The 23,185-nt window shown below is 42.3% G+C and overlaps 1 protein-coding gene across 3 annotated transcripts in view; it reads left to right on the plus strand.

Moving 5' to 3' along the window:
* The first annotated feature begins 778 nt into the window (after window positions 1-778).
* The window catches only part of ankrd13c (ankyrin repeat domain 13C), a 40,286-nt gene continuing 17,879 nt past the window's right edge, over window positions 779-23,185 (plus strand). For 2 of the 3 annotated variants that reach the window (XM_076278069.1, XM_076278070.1), the window contains exons 1-5: window positions 779-1,436; window positions 2,978-3,019; window positions 7,502-7,606; window positions 19,835-19,920; window positions 22,171-22,216. In XM_076278069.1, the coding sequence (XP_076134184.1) occupies window positions 1,049-1,436; window positions 2,978-3,019; window positions 7,502-7,606; window positions 19,835-19,920; window positions 22,171-22,216 (667 nt within the window). In that variant the 5' untranslated portion in view covers window positions 779-1,048. The other variant, XM_076278071.1, reaches the window with a different exon arrangement.

The raw sequence follows: 23,185 nt of genomic DNA on the forward strand, positions 1-23,185 counted from the left end.
TCTGAAATCAACGTGTGCATTTAACAGCGACGTCTAGTGACAAGTCCCCTTAATTGGCCAATCACTGAATCCAAATACCGAAAACATGACATCGATTGGCCTACCCTCAGGGGCGTTTGCACCACGTGGTCTTGTTTGCAGAGCACACAGGATGGCGAGAAAGTAAATTGTTAATATGACGCAACCAATCAAAAAAATTGAGAACAAATCTGATGTAACCAACAGTGTCTTCATAGGTTATTTTGTTCAGATGTCTTGTTGGGCATACTGTGTGTGTGTATATATATATATATATATATATATATATATATATATATATATATATAAACATCTCAGCTCAATGTGACTGTAGGCCTAATGAAACACACCAATGTTACTCATAATAATATCTTTATTATCAAAACGAAGAATGATAAGATAGCCTACATAAGAATGGTATCAGAAATCAGGGGATCTGTCATGTTTCACATTTAACATAATTGAATCTTTCCAGGATAAAGCGACAGGGAGACATACAGGCGGCGGCAACCCTATCCAAGATGCTGTTGACTTTAGGAAGAAGGACTTATGGTGCATATTAGTTGGTCAGCATAATAAGTAGATAAAGCTGTCTATAAAATTATAAAAGCGAAAATGTGCTCTCTTTTACACACATACACAACCAGAATAGCCACAGAGTAGCCTAGAACTTGAACAGTTTTACCAAAATAAAAAAAGTAATAAAGTCTCGCGAGATCACAAGCGGAAGATGGCAGGTGGGTCTTCCTTGTCAAACGCTCTACTCAACTCAGCCGCCGTTGGACCTGTGTGTTGAAGCAGGGCAGTGTCGCCTCTGATACACGGAAACGAAAAACTGTTCATATCTGGAAGTACTCAGCTTTACTTGTGTTACCGCATGTTTCTGTTGAAGAACTTGAAGTTTTCATGTTGTGCGACTCACTGTTGTTGTGTAATCTTCCACTGGCATTTTTGCCAGCGACAAATTACATTAATTTCCAAGGGGTCGTCAAAAGCTGCACCCTGATCTGTGCATCCGTCTATTTGGAAGATGACAGGAGAAAAGATCCGATCCCTTCGTAAGGATCACAAACCTAGCAAAGATGAGGATTTACTGGAACCGGACGAGGAAGCTGCAACTGGGACATTCACATCATCAACTAGGACTACTAGTGGTAAAGGGAAAGCTAACAAGATATTCAGCAATCACAAGATAATCAAGTCTGCAGCGACACAACAGCAACATAATCAACAACAAGCGCAAGTCAATGCAAACACTAATACAATTGCAACCTCAGACACCGTCGATGATAAAAATAAAAATCCCATCATTCGAGCAGGGCAAGATTTCCCAGTCCACGAATGTGTGTTCAAAGGAGATGTACGGCGATTATCATCACTCATTCGAACTCAAAATATTGCTCAGAAGGATGTGCATGGTAAGTTCCAGCCGCATGTAACATTATAGCTGCCACTTGAAGTAAGTCAGAGCTGCTTGTATGTGCACATTTCAGAGGTAGGCTAGTTAGCTGTTTAGTTTGCTGTGTACATTTTGTATTAGTTCGTGGCACATATCAGCATACACCTTTTGGATAAACCTAACCAACCGCTGTGTACTTAGTGCTACATTTATTGATCTCAGTTGTCCTCCTCTCAGTGAACCGATGCTAACGTTACGCTAGCACTGTTCCTCTACTTACTTAGTACCCGTAGGCCATGCAGGGCGCCCGTGGCCCCCACTCGAACAACGAACAAGAGTAACAAACAAAAGCTCGTATTTCATCTTTAGAACTGAACAGTCACAGTGATCCCACTGATTGGTAAGAGGCATGAGATCTGAGTCACCTATAGCTTGTGATCTTTCCCAGGGCACTTTAGGTTATCAATGCAGCCCACTGGCAACTCCCTGATTATGTCTACATGCTAAAAAGTCATCCGGAGAAATGTACATCACCACTACAACAATCCAATGCAATATTCTGAAATGTGTAACAATGATTTAGACGCAAAACATTTATTCCAGTCATTGGCTGGGGGGGATTTATATGACGAGTGCATGTCCAAAACACAACCATATACTTTGTGGGTGTTTTCCTTACAACTCACAATCTCTTAGCCACATATATGACAGTTCTTGTATTGTTTGCCTAGCATTAGAGAACAGGTGCAGTGAGCCAGTATGCTATCCCATCCCCAGTGTGGTTTGATTCAAGATCCCATTATTGTTAGCCTGAGTAATGTGGGTATTGTAGAATACTTGAGAAAAGCAAGATAAAGGCAATAACATAATTTCGTGTGAAAGCCCATTTGGGATTAAGAGTGCCCCCCCATACATGAACAGTGCTCCCATTGTCATCTTAGAGAGACAGTGTCCAGTTCTTGCTCTGGATCCAGTCAGCCTTAACACTGTCTCATTAGTTTGGTCATCAGTATTTCCATTATGATGAGACATTGGACTCTTGTTTTTTGCACACGTCAGGAGGTCTTTCAAAGACAGTTCTGTTTTTTTGGTTTGCTCTACTTCACAGAGCATAACTAATGAAAGGCAAGACTCATTCAGCGTTGTGAATCTGTCAGCTCAAGATTCTGCCGAATAGAAGCTAATTATTACCCTGTTTACAGCTCGAGTAGGTAGAGGGCATCTTTTTGGGTCATATTCTGTTATTTTACAGTCCATGGTACTTGGCTGCACATTGTGCTCTATGGAATGAGTGTGTTAATACCCAATATCAAACAGCTCTAGAAGTACATGTAGTCATTTCTTTGTTTTTTATATTACTCTTAGGGTTTAATTTATTTGGAATAAATCATGTCACACAACTAATCTCACACAGCTAATGTAACTCCTGATATGACAGCTAAGAAGTTGATATTGACCATTACATCAAAAAACAAGGCTAAGTATTAGTGTGGCTTTTAATAATGTTCAAAGCTTAATGGTCATTTTCTCCCCCCCCCCCCCCCCCCCCCTTTTTTCCAGGGAACACGCCACTGCATCTGGCAGTCATGACGGGCCACAAAGGTGAGTGTGTAACCGTGGTTTGAGCACTTTCAGAGTGGGAGTCATGTTGTAGTGCTGAACAAATGCTTGCTGATGTGTGAGGGAAGAACAGATGCTATTTCAGTATCCAGTGAGGGGATGGATCGATGACTAACAACCCTAAGCTGAATCACTTCCTTGTGCGTGTAGTGCATTAGTCTCCTTATCAGTAACATGCAGGTTACTAGTGCACTTAAATGGCTGAGTTGCAGACCTACTGCAGCTACTGGTCTTGGTCGCACGTCCAAGGATTATATCTGTATGTTCCAGTCTATCCAACAGTGTCTGTCTTATTTTAGAATATGACATCCAACAATATGGAAAAGTCTAGACTGTTACACATAATAGGCAAAGTCTACTTTTAATGCCGTGCAGTTCTGCAGTTCCGAATATACTTCTGCAATGATGACCAGTTGTTATTTTGCTCTACGTAGCGTATTCTAGAGCACTTGAATTGTGCTCTGTGTTCTGTGCATGCGGTTCACACAAAAAGTCCTCCAGTGTCAAATATCCGTGAGGGTGTCTCGAGAGTTGTTTTTTTCAGGTGGATGAAGCACATCACTCATAGATATTTGCCAGGAAATGTCACAGAAGGGCAGTGCTGGCAGGGTGTTAGACTGTCAAACAGTAGGAGGGATGACGATTACCATTTCAGCATCTCATGGTACTGTATGACACCACACACGCACACACACGCGCACACACACACACACATGGTGAAGGAGAACACACTACATGGCTGCAGGGAGACGATATGCAGAGGAGATGCAACTAAACTGTGGTGTGATACGTCATCACTTACATTTATAATCAATATCTTGCCACTGAAGAGCAAAGTGGTTGTTCTCATTAGTTAATTTAGTTGGTCATTTAATAAATGCAAATGCTTCACCATCAGTTAAACTTCACAGGGACATCAGTGCACTTTTTAAAGCTGTTGATGAACCAGATGGTTTGGTACTTGTAGCTCAGTTGATAGTCATATATTGAAAGAGCAAATAGTATAGCCAGAAGTGGGAAGTTATTGCATAATGATCTGTTTCATCTTTTATTATGATCATTGTTTCATTCAGCTCATGTTGTATTTCTAATAAGAACACAGAGACAATAAAATCTGGTTTGGTTTCTCTTGTCAGGGCCATCAGTGGTTCGGTTCGGTATTGTCAGTGGGCTTCATGTGGAGACACCGGCCCCATGTTTAAAACGCTAGACCAGGTTTCACATGAGCAGTCCTCTAAGCGAGCACACCTCACAAGCCAATACATTCACACAAGTGCTCCATCTGCACTCTGACCACGTCAGCCAGAGAGAGCTCCATTCACTGAGTACCCCTGTCTGCTGTCAGTCTCCGCTGGGCGGTGGACCCTTTGGTCAGAGCTCTGTTCCAGTTACTCTGTTCTGAGCAAAAGGCCCTGGCTGGTCCTCTAGTTCAGTCTTGAGCTAAGACCTCTGTTCCAATAGCACAGTTCTACACAAAGAGCATTAGTCGTCCAGTTCTGTACTGTGTTCAGAACTCTGTTCCAATAGCTCTGTCCTGCGCCTTTTTATAGTCACTCAGTCCTGTGCCATCTGCCAGTCACTCCATCGAGTGTTAACCCTTCAGTAGATACTGTCACACCAGTGTAACCAGAATGTTATAGAAAGAAGGTTCTAAACAAGAATAGCTGGTTCCATCATGGCACATAATGTGGAATTTTAGAATCTCACATTCTTGAGGAATGCCTTATTTTAGTAGAATGTTCCAGACACAGCTGAGAGCCGTGCTCCAGTAGCTCTCTGCTGAGCTAAGAGATCTGACCTCACCTCCACTGGCTACTAGCTACTCCAGCGGCTCTGCCCACAGGCTCTCGGCTCCAGGCCCATCCTGCTGAGGACCAGGCTGACCGGGCAGCCTCCTCCCTCCCTCTCGCCCGCTGAAGTGGCGGCTCTCTGGGCTGGACCAGACAAATGGGAGATTTGCTAAAGCATGTGTCTGTGTCGCTATTACATAAAGCATTTCTACTAAATACTGTCCGCGTTACGCAATCAAGGCGGCAGGAAAATATAGGCCAGAGGGGTGAGTGCCCCTGCTTGTTGGCTTACGTCACTGCGGGGGTGGGGGTGGGCATGTGCGTTGCGCTTATGCCGCCAAGGCCACAAATGATGCTCCAATGCTTTCACTCGCTGCACTTTCCACTGCTCTCCAAAGCATGAGCATCCTGCAGCGGAAGCATGTGGGATACTGGCAGGCTTGTCATCGATTCTTTGGGTGGCAGTTGACAGCATGGAGTCAGATGACTTGTCCACTCAGTGATCTGTTAAGGGTTGCCCAGTGTTCACCAGTTCATTCAGATATATTGCCCAGAATTGACATCACAAATTATTAGCAAGGAACTATAAAGTATAGTGTAGTCCAAAACCATGCTTTTTGCTTTTAAACCAATGGTTGATTTTTTTTTTCAGGTCCTCAGCCTATGATTTAAAAATGCTGCTTGTTTACAAAGACAAAATCATCAAAGCCAGTTTGGCTTCAGATCTTTATCAGAAACATATGTGAATGCACACCTAATTTTGCCCTGGAAGATTTTTAGCAGTCAAGTTTTCTGTCAGACCTTTTTATGTCATCCTTTCATATATTCAGTTCAAAAGAACTTTTAGTTCAAATCTGCAGTTCTTTTACTACCAAAAAAGTGACAGTTCATTGGTTTAAAAACATTTACCGTTTCCCTGCGACTTGCACATTTGAATGTGGTTTCAGTTACTGTACTTTACAGGGTGCTGTGAATCTGGTTTGGCCTCTTAAATCAAGAAGCATCTTGTATCTATTTTGAAGGCTTGCAAGTTGCTGCTGTTCAGTTCATGATGCACAATTCCTCGTTTTACTTAAGTCTGGTCCATACATAGATGAATTTGCTGTTGAATTTGACTACCCAGCTGGGAGGACTTTTTACAGGGATGCTAACTGCCCCACTTTTGAACACACCCAGCCAGGCTGTAAGGTGTAAGCGCCGTCACTTATGTTTTAATAGACGCACGGTGCAGGAGGTCCTCCCAAGAGATGCCAAGTTTCCAGCCCAAAATTAGAGCTTGTTCCTGCATTGGGACGGTGTCAGATTGATGTTAAAATTAGCTTCTGGGACCTCCTTTTGTGCCTGTTGGGGAAGCTTAAAAGGAAAATTTGTAATGCAGTGTCCAAGGGGAAGAAGCTGTTAAGCCACAATTCATAATATTGTTCTCTTTTTGATATGTATGCTGTTTTTTCCCTTTTAAAACCATTATTCTTGATATGAATCTATGATAATCTCATCAAAATCTATATTGGTAGTACTGTTATGAACAGTTGGCTCAGAACAGGAAGTAATAGTACAATCCAGTTGTTCTCATATATTCAGAGATTCATAGTGTACAACCCTCATAGAAAGCTCTTCACAGATCAAGGCCCATCCTAGCATACACTGTGGGTCATTGTAGGACAATGCAGATGTTCTTAATATAGCCTAATCTATACAACTGGTGCTCTGTGTAGAGTCTGAAGACACTCACAATGAGAATATGAAGATGATTTTCACCTGCACCCAAATCTCTCTTCTTGGTCAGGTAAATGTCAGAGCATCTGTTCTCTCTGTACTGGCATTTACTGGTCGTTTCATTCTGCGTGTGTCTCTATGCTAGGGTTGGCACTGTTTGTTTATGCTCAGTGTGTCTGAAGCATACCTGACTTAGGCTAGCAGCGATATGGACTTGGCGCTGCGGTATGGGCGGTACTAGTGTAGTGGCTAATGAACTTGGTTAGCATATAGTAGCCACACAAGTTGTCATGGGTTAGATTCCCAGCTGCTAATGGTGTGCTGTTAAGCAAGGCACTTAACCTTGACTTGCTCCAGGGAGACCAGCCCTGCAATTATCTGTTACTTGCTTTGGATAAAAGCAGCAGCTTAAAAGCCTACATTTAAAAAATAATCAGCTTTGTGCTAAGTGTGAGTAATCTGTCACACCTATGGTGTGGTTAAAGCTTCAATTCATGATGACTAGGCATAAAGTCCCATCAGGTAATAGTCATCCAGCTGTAACAGTAAAAATGTTTGGATAAAAGTGGTAGCTAAATGCGTACATTTAAAGAAATTGATTTGAGAGATATTCATGCCTCTTTAACCTTTTCCCCCTTCCCCCCTCTGCTCAGACTTGCGATCCAAACCAGTTTCATAGATATAATCCTCAGTGAACTTTCTTTTTAAAAAAACAGCTTAGTGTTAAGTGTCAGTAATCTGTCACACCTTTAGGGTGGTTAAGGCTTCAATTCATGATGACAAGGCATGAAGTCCCATCAGATAGCAGTCCTCCAGCTGTAACAGTATAACTGTCTGCCATTTGTAGCTTTCAATGTATGTCATGTATAATGAAATGGGGACAGTATACATCCTTATGATTTGTGTTCTTGTCATGAGTTTGTTTGTTTGCTTTGTTTGTTTGTTTGTTTTTATGTAGAGTGCGCCCATCTGCTCCTGGCCCATAATGCACCTGTGAAGGTGAAGAACGCTCAGGGCTGGAGCCCTCTCGCTGAAGCCATCAGCTATGGAGATCGACAGATGAGTAAGTGCCCCCAAAGACTGTCTCTTTTTCTCACGCTCGCCCCCTCTGCCTCTCTTTCTCTCTCTCACTTTCCCTCTCCCTCTCTCCCTCTGTCCCCATCCCTCTCCATCTCACTCCCTCTCTCTTTCCATGCCTCGTCCCCTAGTTCGGGGGTCTCTGATCCTTCAAGGGCATAGGCTGGGCAGCATTCCTTTCCCCTCCTCCGCCTCTGCAGTAGTGGGCTGCCTTTGTGCACTGGAGATGGACTGCACAGGCTCTTTGTACTGGCATGAAAGGGAATTCATTAGAAAATATCTCGTATGGTCCTTACACTCGTCTTTGTTTTTTTTTGTTGTTTTTTTCCTTCAGCGGTGCTCTTTTTTCTGTAACGCCTGGTGAATAATTACCTCGGCTGAGCATTTTGATCTTCTCAGCTGCCACACCATTAGAGCAGACAGAGAAACATGAAAGACGTGTTTCAGTGTGAACGGATTTTAAACCAACATGCAAAATATACCTCTCTTCACCAGAAAATACAGGTTTAGCCTTCCTTTGGAATTATTTGCCAGTTTTTTGGGGCTCACCCTCACTGCTAGAGTTTTATCCCTTTGAGGAGTTTTGTGTTTGCGAGTAAAGCAGATTTCAGAGGTCTTCTGGCAAGAATGGATGACCTGGTGGTGACCTACGGGGATTGGGTGGAAGTGAAAATCTCAACAGCTTCCCTTTGTGTGTTAACATGTGTTATAAGGATGGAAAATATAGACAAGACATCATAATATGTCATGGTATTCTTTTGCAATGGTCAAGTCAAGTCAAGTCAAGTCAAGTAAAGTCAAGTTTATTTATATAGCGCATTTCATACACAGAGGTCATTCAATGTGCTTTACATAAACAAAACCAAACAATAATATCAAATAAAAGCATAGAAGGGCAATATAGTCAAAGAATAGTTAAAAGGTAAAGATCATAATAAAAAGGAAACATAAAACAAGGTAAAATCATTTAAAAATAAAGAATAATTAGTAAGCAAAACAAAGGCAAAAGTAGTAAAAAAAAGTAATAAAAGACAAAGTAGAATAATTATCAAGGCAGATTCAGAATTTGTTACTCGGCACAGTTAGCAGAAAGCATCTGAGAACAGTTTGGTCTTAAGTCTAGATTTAAAACTGGCTACAGTTGGGGCCTTTTTGATGTCATCCGAAAGTTGGTTCCACAGCTGAGCCGCATAGCAGCTAAAAGCTGCTTCACCATGTTTAGTTCTAACTGTAGGTTTTACTAGCAGGTTTTTCACCTGGGACCTGAGAGGACGAGAAGGTGTGTACTGCTGAAGCATGTCTGACAAGTATTTAGGTCCTGCTCCATTTACTGATTTATAAACAAGCAATAGTGCTTTAAAGTCAATTCTGTGACTTACTGGAAGCCAGTGCAAGGACTTAAGAATTGGAGTAATGTGGTCAGTTCTTTTAGTTTTTGTTAGAATCCTAGCTGCTGCATTTTGTATCACCTGAAGCTGTTTAATAGTCTTTTTAGGAAGGCCTGTGAACAGTCCATTGCAGTAATCAACCCTGCTGGAGATAAATGCATGAATGAGTTTTTCTAAGTCATATTTTGACATCAGCCCTCTGAGTTTGGCAATATTTTTGAGGTGGTAAAAAGCTGATTTAGTTATCGCTTTCATGTGGCTGTTGAAATTTAGATCACTGTCAATTAATACACCAATATTTTTAACAGTATCCTTTGCCTTCAACCCTTTTGTGCCAAGGAGAGTGGCAACCCTAAGTCTTTCCTCATTTTTACCAAATATAATTACTTCAGTTTTTTCTTTGTTCAGCTGAAGAAAATTTTGAGACATCCAGGGGTTGATTTGTTCTATACACTGACACATAGCTTCAAGAGGACCATAGTCGTTTGGTGATAGAGCTAAGTAAATTTGTGTGTCATCTGCATAGCTATGATATGAAATCAAATTATTTTGAATGATTTGTCCAAGTGGGAGCATATAGAGGTTGAATAATAGTGGCCCCAAGATTGACCCCTGGGGAACACCACAGGTCAAGGACGTTGGTGTTGAGGTACAGTTTCCGATGGCAACAAAGAAGCTCCTTTCTTGTAGATATGATTTTATCCAGCTGATAACTATGCCTGTAAATCCAACCCAGTGTTCTAGTCTGTGTAGTAAAATATTGTGATCAACAGTGTCAAATGCTGCACTAAGGTCCAGTAGCACTAGGACTGATGTTTTACCTGAATCTGTGTTGAGGCGTATGTCATTGGAAACTTTAATGAGAGCTGTTTCAGTGCTGTGATTTGCCCGAAAACCAGACCAATGGTGAATTTATATGAAAATTGTACCATTCACCACTATCTTCTTGGCCACAAGTCACATCAAATTACAGTTGTTAGGGCCATGCAAACCCAAACACAAACATTGATCCAGAAAAGTCAAACTTAATTTTGACCACCATCAGCAATGAACTCTTCTGCCTGGCCTAAGGTCCCAACTCCGCCTTCTTCCATTCTTGATTTGGTGCTAAATGTGACTACGTTGCGGCGCATATTATGTAAACAATTCATCAACTCTATTAATATCATGGCAAATGACAAACTCTTATCATGAGTAGTTCTACCAGTGCATCATGAATGATGCAATTTTCCTATCCTCCGTTGCTGGTTCAATTAGTAACTCGTTAGGATATTGAAAGCAAATAGTTTAATGAACCTGTTTCATCTCAGAATGAAGCAGACGTGTGAGCTGTCAGACGTCTGCCCCCCTCCCTCTCTCCCTCTCTCTTGTTTTTCTCTTGCTCTCTCTCCCATCTCTCTCTCTCTCTCTCTCTGTCCGTGTTGCCCCCTCTCCTTCCATCCCTTTCTCTCTCCCCTGGACCCCACGCTTCATCCTTGACTCTGGAAGCGCCGCCCTCTCTGGTCCTGGCTCTCCTCTGATGTTCTCTAACCGCCTTTGATGTTTGATGTCTCAGCGTACACACACACAGGGAGCCAGATGTTTGGTTTGGTTCACATCTCTCCCCCTCAGTCATACAGCTGTAGCCAGAGAGAGAGGGGGAGAGAGTGTGTGTGTGTGTGTGAGCCTGTTTGTGTTCCTAATGTTGCTGGCATTGCCAGGGCAGTGAGTAGGGCAGGGCAGTGTCCAGGTCAGGTCTCCCCTCCGGCCCTTTGGAGAGAGAGAGAGTGTATGTGTGAAGTAAGTGCTTTGAAGGTGACCAGGGGAGGTCTGATGTTGACCTATGTATGAAACACCATGCCCAGCCCTGCCCAACCCTACTGTGCCCAGTCAGAGAGAGCTCTATAGAGTTGAATCAGCATGATGCCAACCCTATTGTCTCTCAACATCGCTTCTTAGGTGGGACAAAGTGTTCTGTTCTCTCACTTACTCTGAAGTAAGAATTACTCTTAGTGAGTGAAGTACAGTGCTGTGACCGGGCCTTAAGGTGAGGACAGTGTGACATGAGAGGGTTAGTCTGGGAGAACTGCTGCCTGTGCACCTCTGAAATGACCTGTCTGAACCAGTAAGTCCCTCCCTCAGAGGTCTCTGTTTCGCCACAGTCAGGTGTTTCAGCTGCCTCGTGACTTTCATTTTAGACATGGGAGCACCACAGCTGTGTTTGGTCTCGAATCTGCCCAGGTGTGTGTGAAGGAAATGTGTATCTGTTCTCTCCTAAAAGTCTCATATTTTCACAAATTTGCAATAGATAATACATATACTATACATTTCCTTTTATCGAAAGCGACTTAAAAAAAGGGAAACAAGCAAGGCACAGTGGGACATGGACATGTTAGTGAAGCAATAAGTACTTCTCACATTGAATCAAGTGGCAGTTCTAGAGGGGGACTATTGAAGTGGTAAGTGCTAGATTTAGCATGTCCAGTTGTTGGTAGTGCTAGATTTAGCATGTCCAGTTGTTGGTAGTGTTAGATTTATCATGTCCAGTTGTTGGTAGTGCTAGATTTAGCATGTCCAGTTGTTGGTAGAGAGAGAGTGCTAGGATAGGACATGTTTTTTTTAGATGCTTTTGTGTATCTGTGTATGTGTGGGGGCGCAGGTTTGTACCATTCCTTGGAATTCAATTTAAGGCTGTTAACACACTTTTGCAGGTCCTGTTAATGGTTAGAACTCTGGGCTCTCAGTGCTCTGTTAAATCTATCAAAACTGTACTGAAAGAGAAGTGGCCCCACAATTGGATGATGTGTGTTGGTCTGTTATTCAAAGTCTGATCTTGAGCTCATGGCTTGACTGGTGGCTTGTCTGTTTGGCTTTATAGGATACATACATCCACAGCTGTTAGCAGTGAGCTTGCATAAGTGTTGAAAATGAATTGGTGTTGACATGTCTTCTTCTGGAGTGTTGAACGCATGAGTTTTTGTTTATTGTTGTTATGAGGAACCCTCAATTGGTAGACTTACCGGACATTGCTGTAATGTTTACTTGGTTGCTGCAGGTTGTCATGGTAACAGACTGTGTACTGTAAAAGCTGTGGCACATCAGCAGTGGGCACGCTAGGCGTTTGTGCCCACGTGCCCCTCAACCTGGCCTGGCACCCAGATGGTGACACACACACACACACGCACGCACGCGCAAAACTTCGACCCAAGCTGAAGGATTTCCGAGGTGTTCTCCGTTGCCAGTCTGTAGCTTCAGACTTGACAAGGCAACATAGAAACCCAGTGGTCAGAGAGGAGGCTGGCCAACCCCCAGAGTGAGTGGGCTGTTCAGGAGTCCAGCCAAGACGAGGCTTTGTGTGAGGTTGGAAGACAGTGCCATGCCGTCATACCCCACTCTCCCAGAAACCCCAGGGGCGGTGTTTTTTTTTGTTTGTGCTCCTCAGAGAGTGGCAGGGATGGGGGAAAATGTTTTTTTTTACTACTCGATAATATGTACCTGGCCAGACAAAGTATCATGTGAAAGTTCTAACTGGGTCAAATATTTCTCTCTAGGTGAATTTTAAAGTCTTGTGCATGCATACAACTTGTGATATTTGGAATGCCAACTGTAGAGCCCTGAACATGTTTTTCATTCAAAACTTTCTACATGTTGGTGTTAGGTCTGGCAGATGTTCTTCTCTCTCATACTCTCTTGATCTCACCACCTCTCCACGGGAATGCTGGTTAAATGGTGTAGCTGGTAAATAACAGAGCCCGACTGACACACACCTGTAAGAGTGACCGCTGTGCCAATGCCCATCTCTCCTAAACGAGTGTGTGTCTGTGGCATTGGTGTGCCATGTCTCCAGTAATGGTGTGGCACAGACAGAGTACCAACCAGTTGGAGGCTGTCTGAGACCCGGTTGTGCTCTGTAGTAAAACCTGTCAGTAGGCCCTTTCACACTGGCAAAATTGCCGCGATTTTATGTACCAGAATCGCGGAACGAGTGTCCCTTTCACATAGACGAGGCGGAACGGCGGGACAAAGGGTCTCGCCAAATTTACTACCAAGCCCCCTAGACATTTTGCCGAGTTTTTTCATCCGCCACCAGTGTGAATGGGTCAAGGCGGAAAGGGGGAACGTGGGCGTGGGAAGGGGACGTGGGCGGGGGTGTCTAGTGACGCTATGCAACCCACCACTGGGAGATTTAAAAACACACACAGCTGATCAGAACGAAGAAGAACAACAACAACAAGGAGAAAGAAAACATGGCACACTGGGGAGACCAAGAAATCCGGACGCTCCTTGCCCTTAGGGGAGAAGATGAGGTGAGGCGCCACATGAACGGGACAGTAAAGGATGGTCTATTGGAAAGACTGGCCGGAAAACTCCGCGACCTCGGCTATGCACGGGACAAGATGCAGGTCACCAGCAAATTAAAAAGCCTGCAAAAAATTCAACAGCGTCAATGACCACAACGGCAGAAGTGGCAGGGGGAGACTGGATTGGCCATATTTCCACCTCTGTTGTGCGATTTGGGGGAGCAGCCACTCGGCCAACCCTGTCGCTCTTCAGAGCAGCATGGAGGCGACACCTGCATCCCCAGCACCCAGTGTCTGTTCTGGCGCCGACACCAGCACCAGCGATTCCAACACCGAAAGCCAACAATCAGCCACCGATAACCAACCAGGTAAATTCGTAGGCCTACTCATTTTCGCAATTGCAGGCCATAACATTCCCCTGTGTGTTTCACCGATTTGTTTGCCTATGAAACAACCCGACTAAGTATCCAAAGGGACATGCAGTCGCAGTCTTCCCTTATGCGGGACATGATTGCAAGAATACCAGCTCCTGTACCAGAGCACAGCACCCCACGCCACTACCGTGCACCTGCTGCAGCGTCCTACCACTCTCCTCCGCCACCATTCCCCAGCTTCCACATGGATGAGTCACACAACGGGCCGTCTGCGTCTTATCAGCAGCTGGACTGATCATATTGTTGTTTTTAATTTTGCGATTTTTTTAAAACATTTTTTAGCACTGCATATTTTGCAGTTATAGGGCTCTATTTTTGGTATGGATGGTCTTTTTTGTATGTTTGTAAATAGTTATAATACACTGTTGCACTGATGTTTCATTTTGCACTTGTAAATAGTTAATGTTTGTAAATAGTTAGGCTATAATATGCCTACATTGCACTGTTGGATGTTTCATTTTGCACTTGTAAATAGTTCAAGCACATTTCTTTCTATTAAAACATTTATAGTTTAATCTTCCTGTGTACTTCACTCATTTACATTCGCCAGACTTCACAAATACAGCCTAAGTCCGCGGTTATTCAAATGTGGACGTCTAATCGGTGAAATCACACTTCTTATTGTAATGCTTAATGCATTGTATACCGATTGCTTTGGTAACTGCACCTGTTTAGAATATTGTGGACTTTAATGCTAGGAATGCCTGCTGTATTGTTCGAGGACAGGCGATAATGCTCTTGAACAAGAGTAGGTATTGTAATGCTTAATGCAACTGCTCCCTGCTTCTCTTCAAGTTGCGGCAAAAAGACGTCTCCTCTTCCCGCAAATTTTGCGTAATCTCTGTGTGAAAGGGCCTAGTGTCTTCCTGTCCATCAATCATGAGGTCATTGACCTCCTCACGTGACGTGATGTTATCTACTTCATTCCTACTGCCTCACTCTGGTTCTGGTAGTAAGACTTGTTTGTCTGTGTATTTAGACAGTTCCTGCATGCATTTACTTCTGTACATGAGTTCAACTTCCAGAATGCCGTGAGTAGAATCATTTTGAAATGGCACTGTTTTTATCAGCAGAAAGACACAAGTGTGTGGATTGGAAGACTCCTTCCTGTTGTTTGCTTATAGAGTCAATGGTTGTTTGTCTCCGGTAGTTCTAAAGTCGTTTAACAGTATTCAGATAAGAACTTTGACAAGCACCAGGGTCATGTATTCTTACCTACATGTAGTTGTGTTAGATATTAAATCTCTTGGTGCTTTCTGAAAATGACGTCGTCAAGGGCGTAGGTTTGGTCTGAGCTTTGGTGGGGACACTACCCACTAGTGATTAAATCCAGTGATTAAAGTGGAATTTGGCAGGTGGGGGAACCCTCAAATTCAGTGTAAACATGACTTACCGTAGGAAAATGACTTACCGTGGGACAACGTATTGAGTATTATGGTGCAGCAATACTTTTTGGGACAAGATACTGTCAATGTGGCACCAAGATGTATCACAATACTTATTTACTTGATATTTTAGTTGTTTTATTTTGGTCAATTTATCTACTCTGATATGAGGACAGTGCTATGGTAAATAATTGCTGAAGACCACATTGTGGAACACAACCTTGTTTTTCTTGTGTTACAGTGTAAATTCAAAAATAAAAATGGGAAAAGTCCAAAACTGACTCATATTTAACACACCAAAATGGCTGCAAACACATAACAGAAATAAATGACAACCTAGATAGACCTATTGCAGAGTAAATGTGAAAGTCAAAATGCAGAATCATATTCAAGTTTTACTGTATCATAAAACATAAGAAATTGCAACAATATTGTATGATGGTACAAACATTGTGCTAGTATCTTGGTCACCTCTGTAGCTATTCTCACATCCAGTCAAAATAGCTGCCATACATGTATTTATTTGTACCTGAGGCATCATTAGACCTACAACTGCAGTGGGGCAATAGCCACCCTAGGGGGGTCCAGGGGGATGATTCCCCGTAAAAACAATTGTATATTTTAACGTTTAAATGCATCAATCTGGTGCACTTTGAAAAGAAATTCAGAGGATAGACTTGCTTATTTTTTTATCTAAGCAAAACATAACATTCAGATTAATAATGTTAGCGTTTCTTTGTTGCCTAGCCTGTGAATCGGTAAACAAATAGGCATGGACTACTTCTGTTATTATAGCAATGGTATTACAATTTTAGACAGTTGCGATGGCTAAATTAGATCACATATAGCCTAGGCTGAATCGGCCAGGTTAATCGAGGAGAATAGGGCACCATTATCTTTACATTAAACCGTGGCTTTGTGCTGCCCTATCCACTTTTTCCTTCAACATGTTTAATTATGCTACCTGAAATAACTAAACTTACCCTATACCATGAATTCCAGTTTGGTTCATGGTTTTTCTGTTATTTGGACCCTAACTTTCTTCTTGTAGTCCAAATCCAGAGTAAGACAAAGTAAAGCTAAAACCAATGTCAAAATAAAACTTTACCTTTATTTACAACCCAAGATACAGAATGGGGTAGACTAGCCATGTATCTCAAAATAAACGCTATTTGTGCTCAAATGTGCTTCGTGTTTGTGCTCTGCGCTTGGGTGCAATAATTCTGCCAGGAGGTTGTGGTGAAAACATGGCATGCATTGTCACTGATTTGGGTAATTTCCTAATAAAGTAGGTGGTCACAAAGTATAATCACAAAGTATCACACTGTTTCATTCTGTTAACAGTGTGTAAAAACCTAATGTTGACGTTTTACTGTAAGCAACCCCCATTCTGTTCAGTATGGACATACTGTAATCTTACATTTTGCAATTTTCTTTTCCCATCACACAAAGTATCGCAATGTTTAATGCTGTTAACGGTGTATAAAAAGCCATCTTAACCCATAAAGTAAATACCTTAAAAGTTATCATGGCAATGGTGTTTATCACAGATAAGAACAAAGACCTATTATTCTAATAATTTTTTTACTGTATAAGAGTAGATGCTAGAGATGCAACGATATGGAATTTTAGGGCCGATAACGATAACCGATATTTATTCGTTTGTTGTTGCTGATACCGATACGATAACCGATAATATTACTCTTGAAAAAAAATTGTGAAAAGTGATTTGGGGAAAGCATTTAATAAGCATAATTTTATTGCAGTAATTTAACCTACCACCAAATGATGGACAGAACTCATAATAGTCCTCTAGTACGGCAGTCAACAACATAACAGTAGCCTAGCCCTACAGTATGTGTGGCTCCTTTAGGTGAACCTGACGTCAGTGAATTGCGAGTGAGTGGCTAGAGAGTTTGAATCGTTTTCATTAAGGACTAAACGCTCATAAATGGCTCAGCTTGGAATAAGCTACAGTATAGCGACCAAATCAGAGTTTGTGAGGGAAACTTAGGTTTAGTTTCAACTGCGGGTAACTGAATAAAGCTGCAACTCCTCAGACTGTATCTACTCTGTTGCGCACAACCTGCTGCAGCAGAAATGAAAGGCGTTAGACCCGAAGGTTTTAATAACTTTTTATGATGACCTGTCTGGAACTGAAGCACGAATGGTTAGCATATTTCTAGGTAATAATACAAAACCCAAGCTAAAGTAATGCAAATATAATACTAAAACACAACTTAGAACTAGGCCTACTTATGTACTCGTCCCACTAACGAGTTTGTTTATTTGTTTCCCCGACCAGTGCAGTAAAGTGCAAACACCAGCACAAGACGGCTCAAGATAGGGCTGAGCTCCGCTCTGTTAAGGTTAAATGGCGGATCATTCACGAGAGGATTTTGAGATGCACAGATTCCCAAATAAACGCATATCCACAGATTTTGTTAGAGTGGTGAAATACATTCACACTGCTGACATTATATTGAGTGAAAAGTATAGCCAACCAAGCTCAAGTAGGCTAGCTCAGTGTAGCCAGACGGACCTTACGTAGGCCTATATTAAGACTTTAAAAAATATCGGCGCAAATTATCGGCCAGAATTCTGTTATCAGACCGATAATAATATTTTCATTTTTTCACTTATCGGCTAATAATATATCGGCCGCCGATATATCGTGCATCCCTATATTAGAGCCTTTCATTAGGATATCTGATAGTTAGGCCTATTTAAACACAATGTCTTACCTTGATTTTTACATTGTGCTTGTTAGAAATGAATATCGACCAATTTATCGTATCAGTTTTTGAAATCCTCAAATATCGAAATCAGTATCGGCCTTTAAAATCCCATATCGGTCGGGCTTCTAAAGTACTTCTAAAGTACTGTATAGGAGTACTTGTACTTCGGTGTGATATTGACCTAAAGTGTGTTGAAACATGATACTGAGTGTGAACTTTTGTCTCATAGCTCTTTTCGGCTTGTCATAATTCCGTGGAAATGCATGGATTCCAGTTGGAAATGCATGGATTCCAATTATTTTTGGAATCTGATCCCTTCATTCTCGTACTCGTCGCTCGACTTATTGTGACTAAATTCATGATGGCGGCGAACGGTAAACTTCCTCAAGGTACTGTCTGTATACATCGTCTTGTAAATAAACTACCAGTGCTTTTTCAAAGTTCTCAATGTCTCATTTTATATGTCAGGGCCCTCGGATGTCTACCAATGAAGTGTGGAGCTACTTTGAGCCTTGTAAATGGTGATTTATTTGCATGGCTAGTTTGCATGTGGCCAGTTTGAGAGATGTCTGATGTAACCAATGGCTACACTTCAAGCATTTCAATCTAAAAATCAGAAGTTATAAAGATAGATTATTGTAGGTACATTTCTTTGCAGCGCTACATTGACCTGCGTTTTGATTGAAAGGCAGATAAGATCCCTGTAAGACTGTGTTTAATTTGACAGTCTGCTGAAGAGAGGAGAGTGAGACACATAAATGTCATGCAGCATCATCTTCATCATCATTATTATCATCATCATGGTCACCGGCAGCAGCAGTAGCAGTAGTCTTGTGTAATGTTACGGTGCATGAGGTGCTAGAGGAGTTCTTCTCTATCAGGTTGCTGTTAGTGAGAAAGGGATTTTTTATTTTCATATCACAGTACAGAGGTATCAATATGGCCGACAAAACACTTATGTCATGCTAATGAAAAGTGTGTGTGTGTGTGTGTGTGTGTGTGTGTGTGTGTGTGTGTGTGTGTGTGTGTGTGTGTGTGTGTGTGTGTGTGTGTGTGTCCATCATCATCATCATCATCAGCAGCAGCAGTAGTCTTGTGTAATGTTACTGAGCATGGACGCTGCACTGGAACATGGGCTAACATTAGCTAAGCATGCAAAGTAGGGGACCCAGTAAAGGCCAGTATTGTAACCAGTAGTAAAGGGTGTTGTTTTTGATAGACTCCAACTGATATACACATGCATATGAACTGCTATGCCCAGATGTACCCACTCCATAATCCTTTCATGTCCACTATGTGTGTATTGCACGTTGCATATATGATATTGTCACTTTATGCTCAGACAGCCCCAGCTGATTATCAGCTAAGCGGAGCCATAAATTCTCAGATAGTTTTAAGTAATGTTGGTGCTTTACAGTTTTCCATTTGCTGCTGATAAGGAGCATTGACTGATAAAATATAAAAAAAACTCAAAGCAGCCGGGCAGGCAGTCAGACAGAGCCTGTAATCAGCAGTAAACCAGTTATAATGGCAAGACGACAAGCCACGTTTTAATGGATGTTTGGAGCATCACACATTTGATGCCACTGTTTTAAAATGCTGTATTATTACTTTGAGTGTAAGGATGTCTAGGCGTATATTCTTTTTTGTGACCTGATTTAAATACTCACTATATCATTCTCACCCCATGCCATATGACATTGTAATAATTACTTGCCACCATATCGAAAACTAGAGGTGTTCTTCTCTATCAGGTAGTCGTTAGTGGCAGTTGTTATATTTTTTACAAGGTACAGAGCCATCAATATGGCCGACACAACAATAATGTTATGCGATTGATGAAAAGACGAAAATGATTGATCTGTGTCTGTGTGACTTGGCTTGGGCATCCCAGTCTGCGGCCGCTCTCTGTACCGTTATCTGTCTGCCTCCATCAGTGTCTTCATCAAATGGCTGTAGCTTAATCTGGACTCTCTCTTTTTCCTGCAGTCACGGCACTTTTGAGGAAACTCAAGCAGCAGTCCCGGGAGAGCGTGGAGGACAAGAGGCCGCGGCTGCTGAAAGCTCTCAAAGAGGTGAGTGCTCCATCAGTGGAATCACACCTGTAGACGGGATGAGCGTGTGCTGAAGGCTGTAAGACACTGTCTTTGGGAGCATTGAGATCGGCCGCTCTCTTTAAGGGTCAAAACACTGTTTTTGCGCCCTTGACCTGACCTTTCGGGTGCACACAGCTCAGCTCCTCAACACTTAACTAAACTCAGTCAGCACACTGATTTGAACAGTAGTCCTCTCTGTACACTATACTGTGTATCTAGCTGAGGATGGGCAGAGATGGGCATTTATATTTATTGATTTAGCCTACGCTTCTATCCTAAGCGACTTACATACAGTATGTCAATTATATTACAAGGGCCATTCTTCCCAGGGTGACTCGGAGTTAAGTGCCTTGCTCAAGGGCACAACGGTGGAAGCTGGGAATTGAACCCACAACTTTTCAGGCTACTCCATGCTAGCCCAGCTCCTTCACCACTATGCTATACTAACACCACCGATATGGTGATGTGTAGTCACTTTAGTGCTCACAGGATTTTAAAAGCAAGTCAGATGTACATATTTGACATATTTGTTTGAAGAGCTTATACTTCTAGGAGCCAGACTGAGCTGAGTGCCCTTGCTCTGCGGCTCCTTGACTGACAGACCCTTCACCATCACCCATCACCCCCAGTGACTTGATTACCGTCTCTGATTACTCGCCCTGCAGACGAAGGGCTTCCAGAGATGGACTCATGACTGGCCATGTCCCTGGAGGGTTGGCCTCTTCCTGTCCTGTTGTGCCTGTGTCTGTGTCCACCCCCCTCTGTGTTATATTTCTACTGTGTATGGAGCTGAGGATGGGGCACAGATGTGGTGACGTTTCCTCGCACATCCAGTGCAGCAGTCTTCAGCTTTAATATAAAACGATATGTAGGCAGACAGGTTAGAAAGCTACACTACCGTTTAAAAGTTTGGAGTCACTTAGAAATGTCCTTGTTTTCATCATTAATGTTGTAAATGACCGTTGTAGAAAGAAATGGCTGATCTTTAATATGCATCTTTAATGCAATATCTACATTGCCCATTATCAGCAACCATTTATCCAATGTTCCAAAAGCACATTCTGTTTACTAATCTGATATAATTTCTAAAAGGCTAACTGAGAAAACATTGGAGAACCCTTTTGCAATTATGTAAGCACATAATATAGTCTGAAAACTGCTGCCCTGATTAAAACACAATGCAACTGATCTCAGCTGGTATTCTGTCTATAATGGAGTGGAATGGACATTTCTAAGTGTCTCCAGACTGTTAATAATATTAAGGATCTTTGGTGTCTCCAAACTTTTGAACGGCAGTGTTCCTAAAAAACCTATTTTTCATTGGGTTTACAGTACAGCCTTTTTTAAGTATCTGCCGGCGATTTCTTTTTTGCCCTGCAGCTCAGGCTGGAAACCTGTGCATCTTTTTCTGCTGCTTCCATTACAATTTTGACAGGACCAATCACAAGCTGGCTTATCCACCGGGTGCGCTATTGGCAGGTTTAAAGCGATGGCGATAGCGGGAGAGCCTGGAGTTTTCACGTCGCTCTGCAAATGTCACCCGGTTCGTTGGTCAGATTGGTGAATGACTATCCAATTGCGTACAGAGTCATTTGAACTATGCCCGTTGATCACGCCTCTTGTGCAGTAGAAAATACATAGCGGACTCCCCAGACCATTGTTCAATCTTAAAATATTGAGCTTGGTCTGGTGAAAGCCAGACTATGTTTTAAGGCTTTCTTCTGGAATCCTTGTGATGTGTTCTTATGGCCAGGAAGCAAATCATTTTCCTATATATCCCTTTTATCAAGCTCTGCTAGACACGTCTAATTGCTACACAGAGTTGAAAAACAAATATCCTGAAACTACACTTGCCATTTTTGCAAACAACCTGAAAGTGCTGACTTGTTGTTTTTTAATCCTTAAATGTTGGTTGGCCTGATTGCAGTCTTATCATCGGTCTGTATGACCAGCTGTAGGCTTTGTGTTTATAGCAGTGGAAATAGACCAGTTCCTCTGATAATCTGGCCATAACTGATTATCTGCTGTTCTGCTGTTTTTTTTTTTAACATCCACAATCCTCAGTATTGTGCCAACTTATCATAGCCAGCTCAGTACATGAATATGTATAAACTAAGTGACAACAGGGCAAGGTGGGACTATGTTATTTAACTAGATGGGAATGCGTTATTTCCTTCCTGGTGTGTGTCCATCAGGTCATTGATGTTGTTACCCTTCTGTGTTTTTCAGCTTGGTGATTTTTATTTAGAACTTCATTGGGATTTTCAAAGCTGGGGTAAGTTGATTTTGGTATCTCCTGTATTGCTTTTTTTAACAGGCAGTGTGGTGGCCTTTGTTTATGACAGTGTATTTAAGCTGACAGCACAAATCTCCTTTCGAGCCCCACAGAACTGTAAAGGCACAAAGTCCCTGTAGCCACCTCTGTAACTGTATAACTACTGTCATTTCTTAGAGTGGTACAGTAAGTCTGGTCATCGGAGGTGGCTTTCCCAAAAACACAATTGAGGGACGGCAAGAGAGCCTATTAAATGACCCAGGTCACTAAGTGAAAGAGTGCTTTTACTGTTCTTTACTGTAGTTACCGTCTCTGTCAGTCATTACATGACTGTACGTGCTCGACTCTGCTTTCGGGAAACACACCCCTGGCGAGTATTTAACGTGCGTATTTAACGAGGTAATTTTGATCCAATGCAGAGGGAGGGGCCACCACCCTCAGTTTATTGAGAAATACTCCTCCTGGTGTTCAGAAGCTGCCTTTGTTTTATCTACTAGGAATCGAAAATGTATCAGTGTGTGCAGACCAAGAGTTACTTATAAGGGAGATTTGTGTTTGTACCTTGCTGTGAAATATTTGATGTTTGGGCTCAGCATGTAACATCAGTGCAGTCTAGTTAGTTGTTAATTGCCCAATTAATTAGAAAACATTGGAGGCCATCCGATAAACAGAAGTAATATCATATCCATTCAGATCAGGGCCTAGCAGCTAAAGTCTAGCTGACTCACAGTCACATTTCAACAGTGCTTAGTTCCACAGTAATGATGTGCTAGCAAGCAGCATCATGATTTAATTCTGTTTCATCATGAGCACTTAAGGCCATGTAAGGCATAGCTGTAAAATTCCACTGAAATCAGCATTTCCCCCCTTAAACTGTAGAATGGCTGGGTGATGGATGCGTTTCTAGCAGGGAAGTTGCTGTGCTGCTATTGGAGTCAAGAGAGCCTTTTAAATGACCTCTTCTGGCAG

The sequence above is a fragment of the Alosa pseudoharengus genome, unplaced genomic scaffold, assembly GCF_046254945.1.
Source record: "Alosa pseudoharengus isolate Yale_2024_CS ecotype anadromous, Long Island Sound unplaced genomic scaffold, YU_APseudo_1.1 YU_APseudo_1.1_scf_11, whole genome shotgun sequence".
NCBI lineage: Eukaryota > Metazoa > Chordata > Actinopteri > Clupeiformes > Clupeidae > Alosa > Alosa pseudoharengus.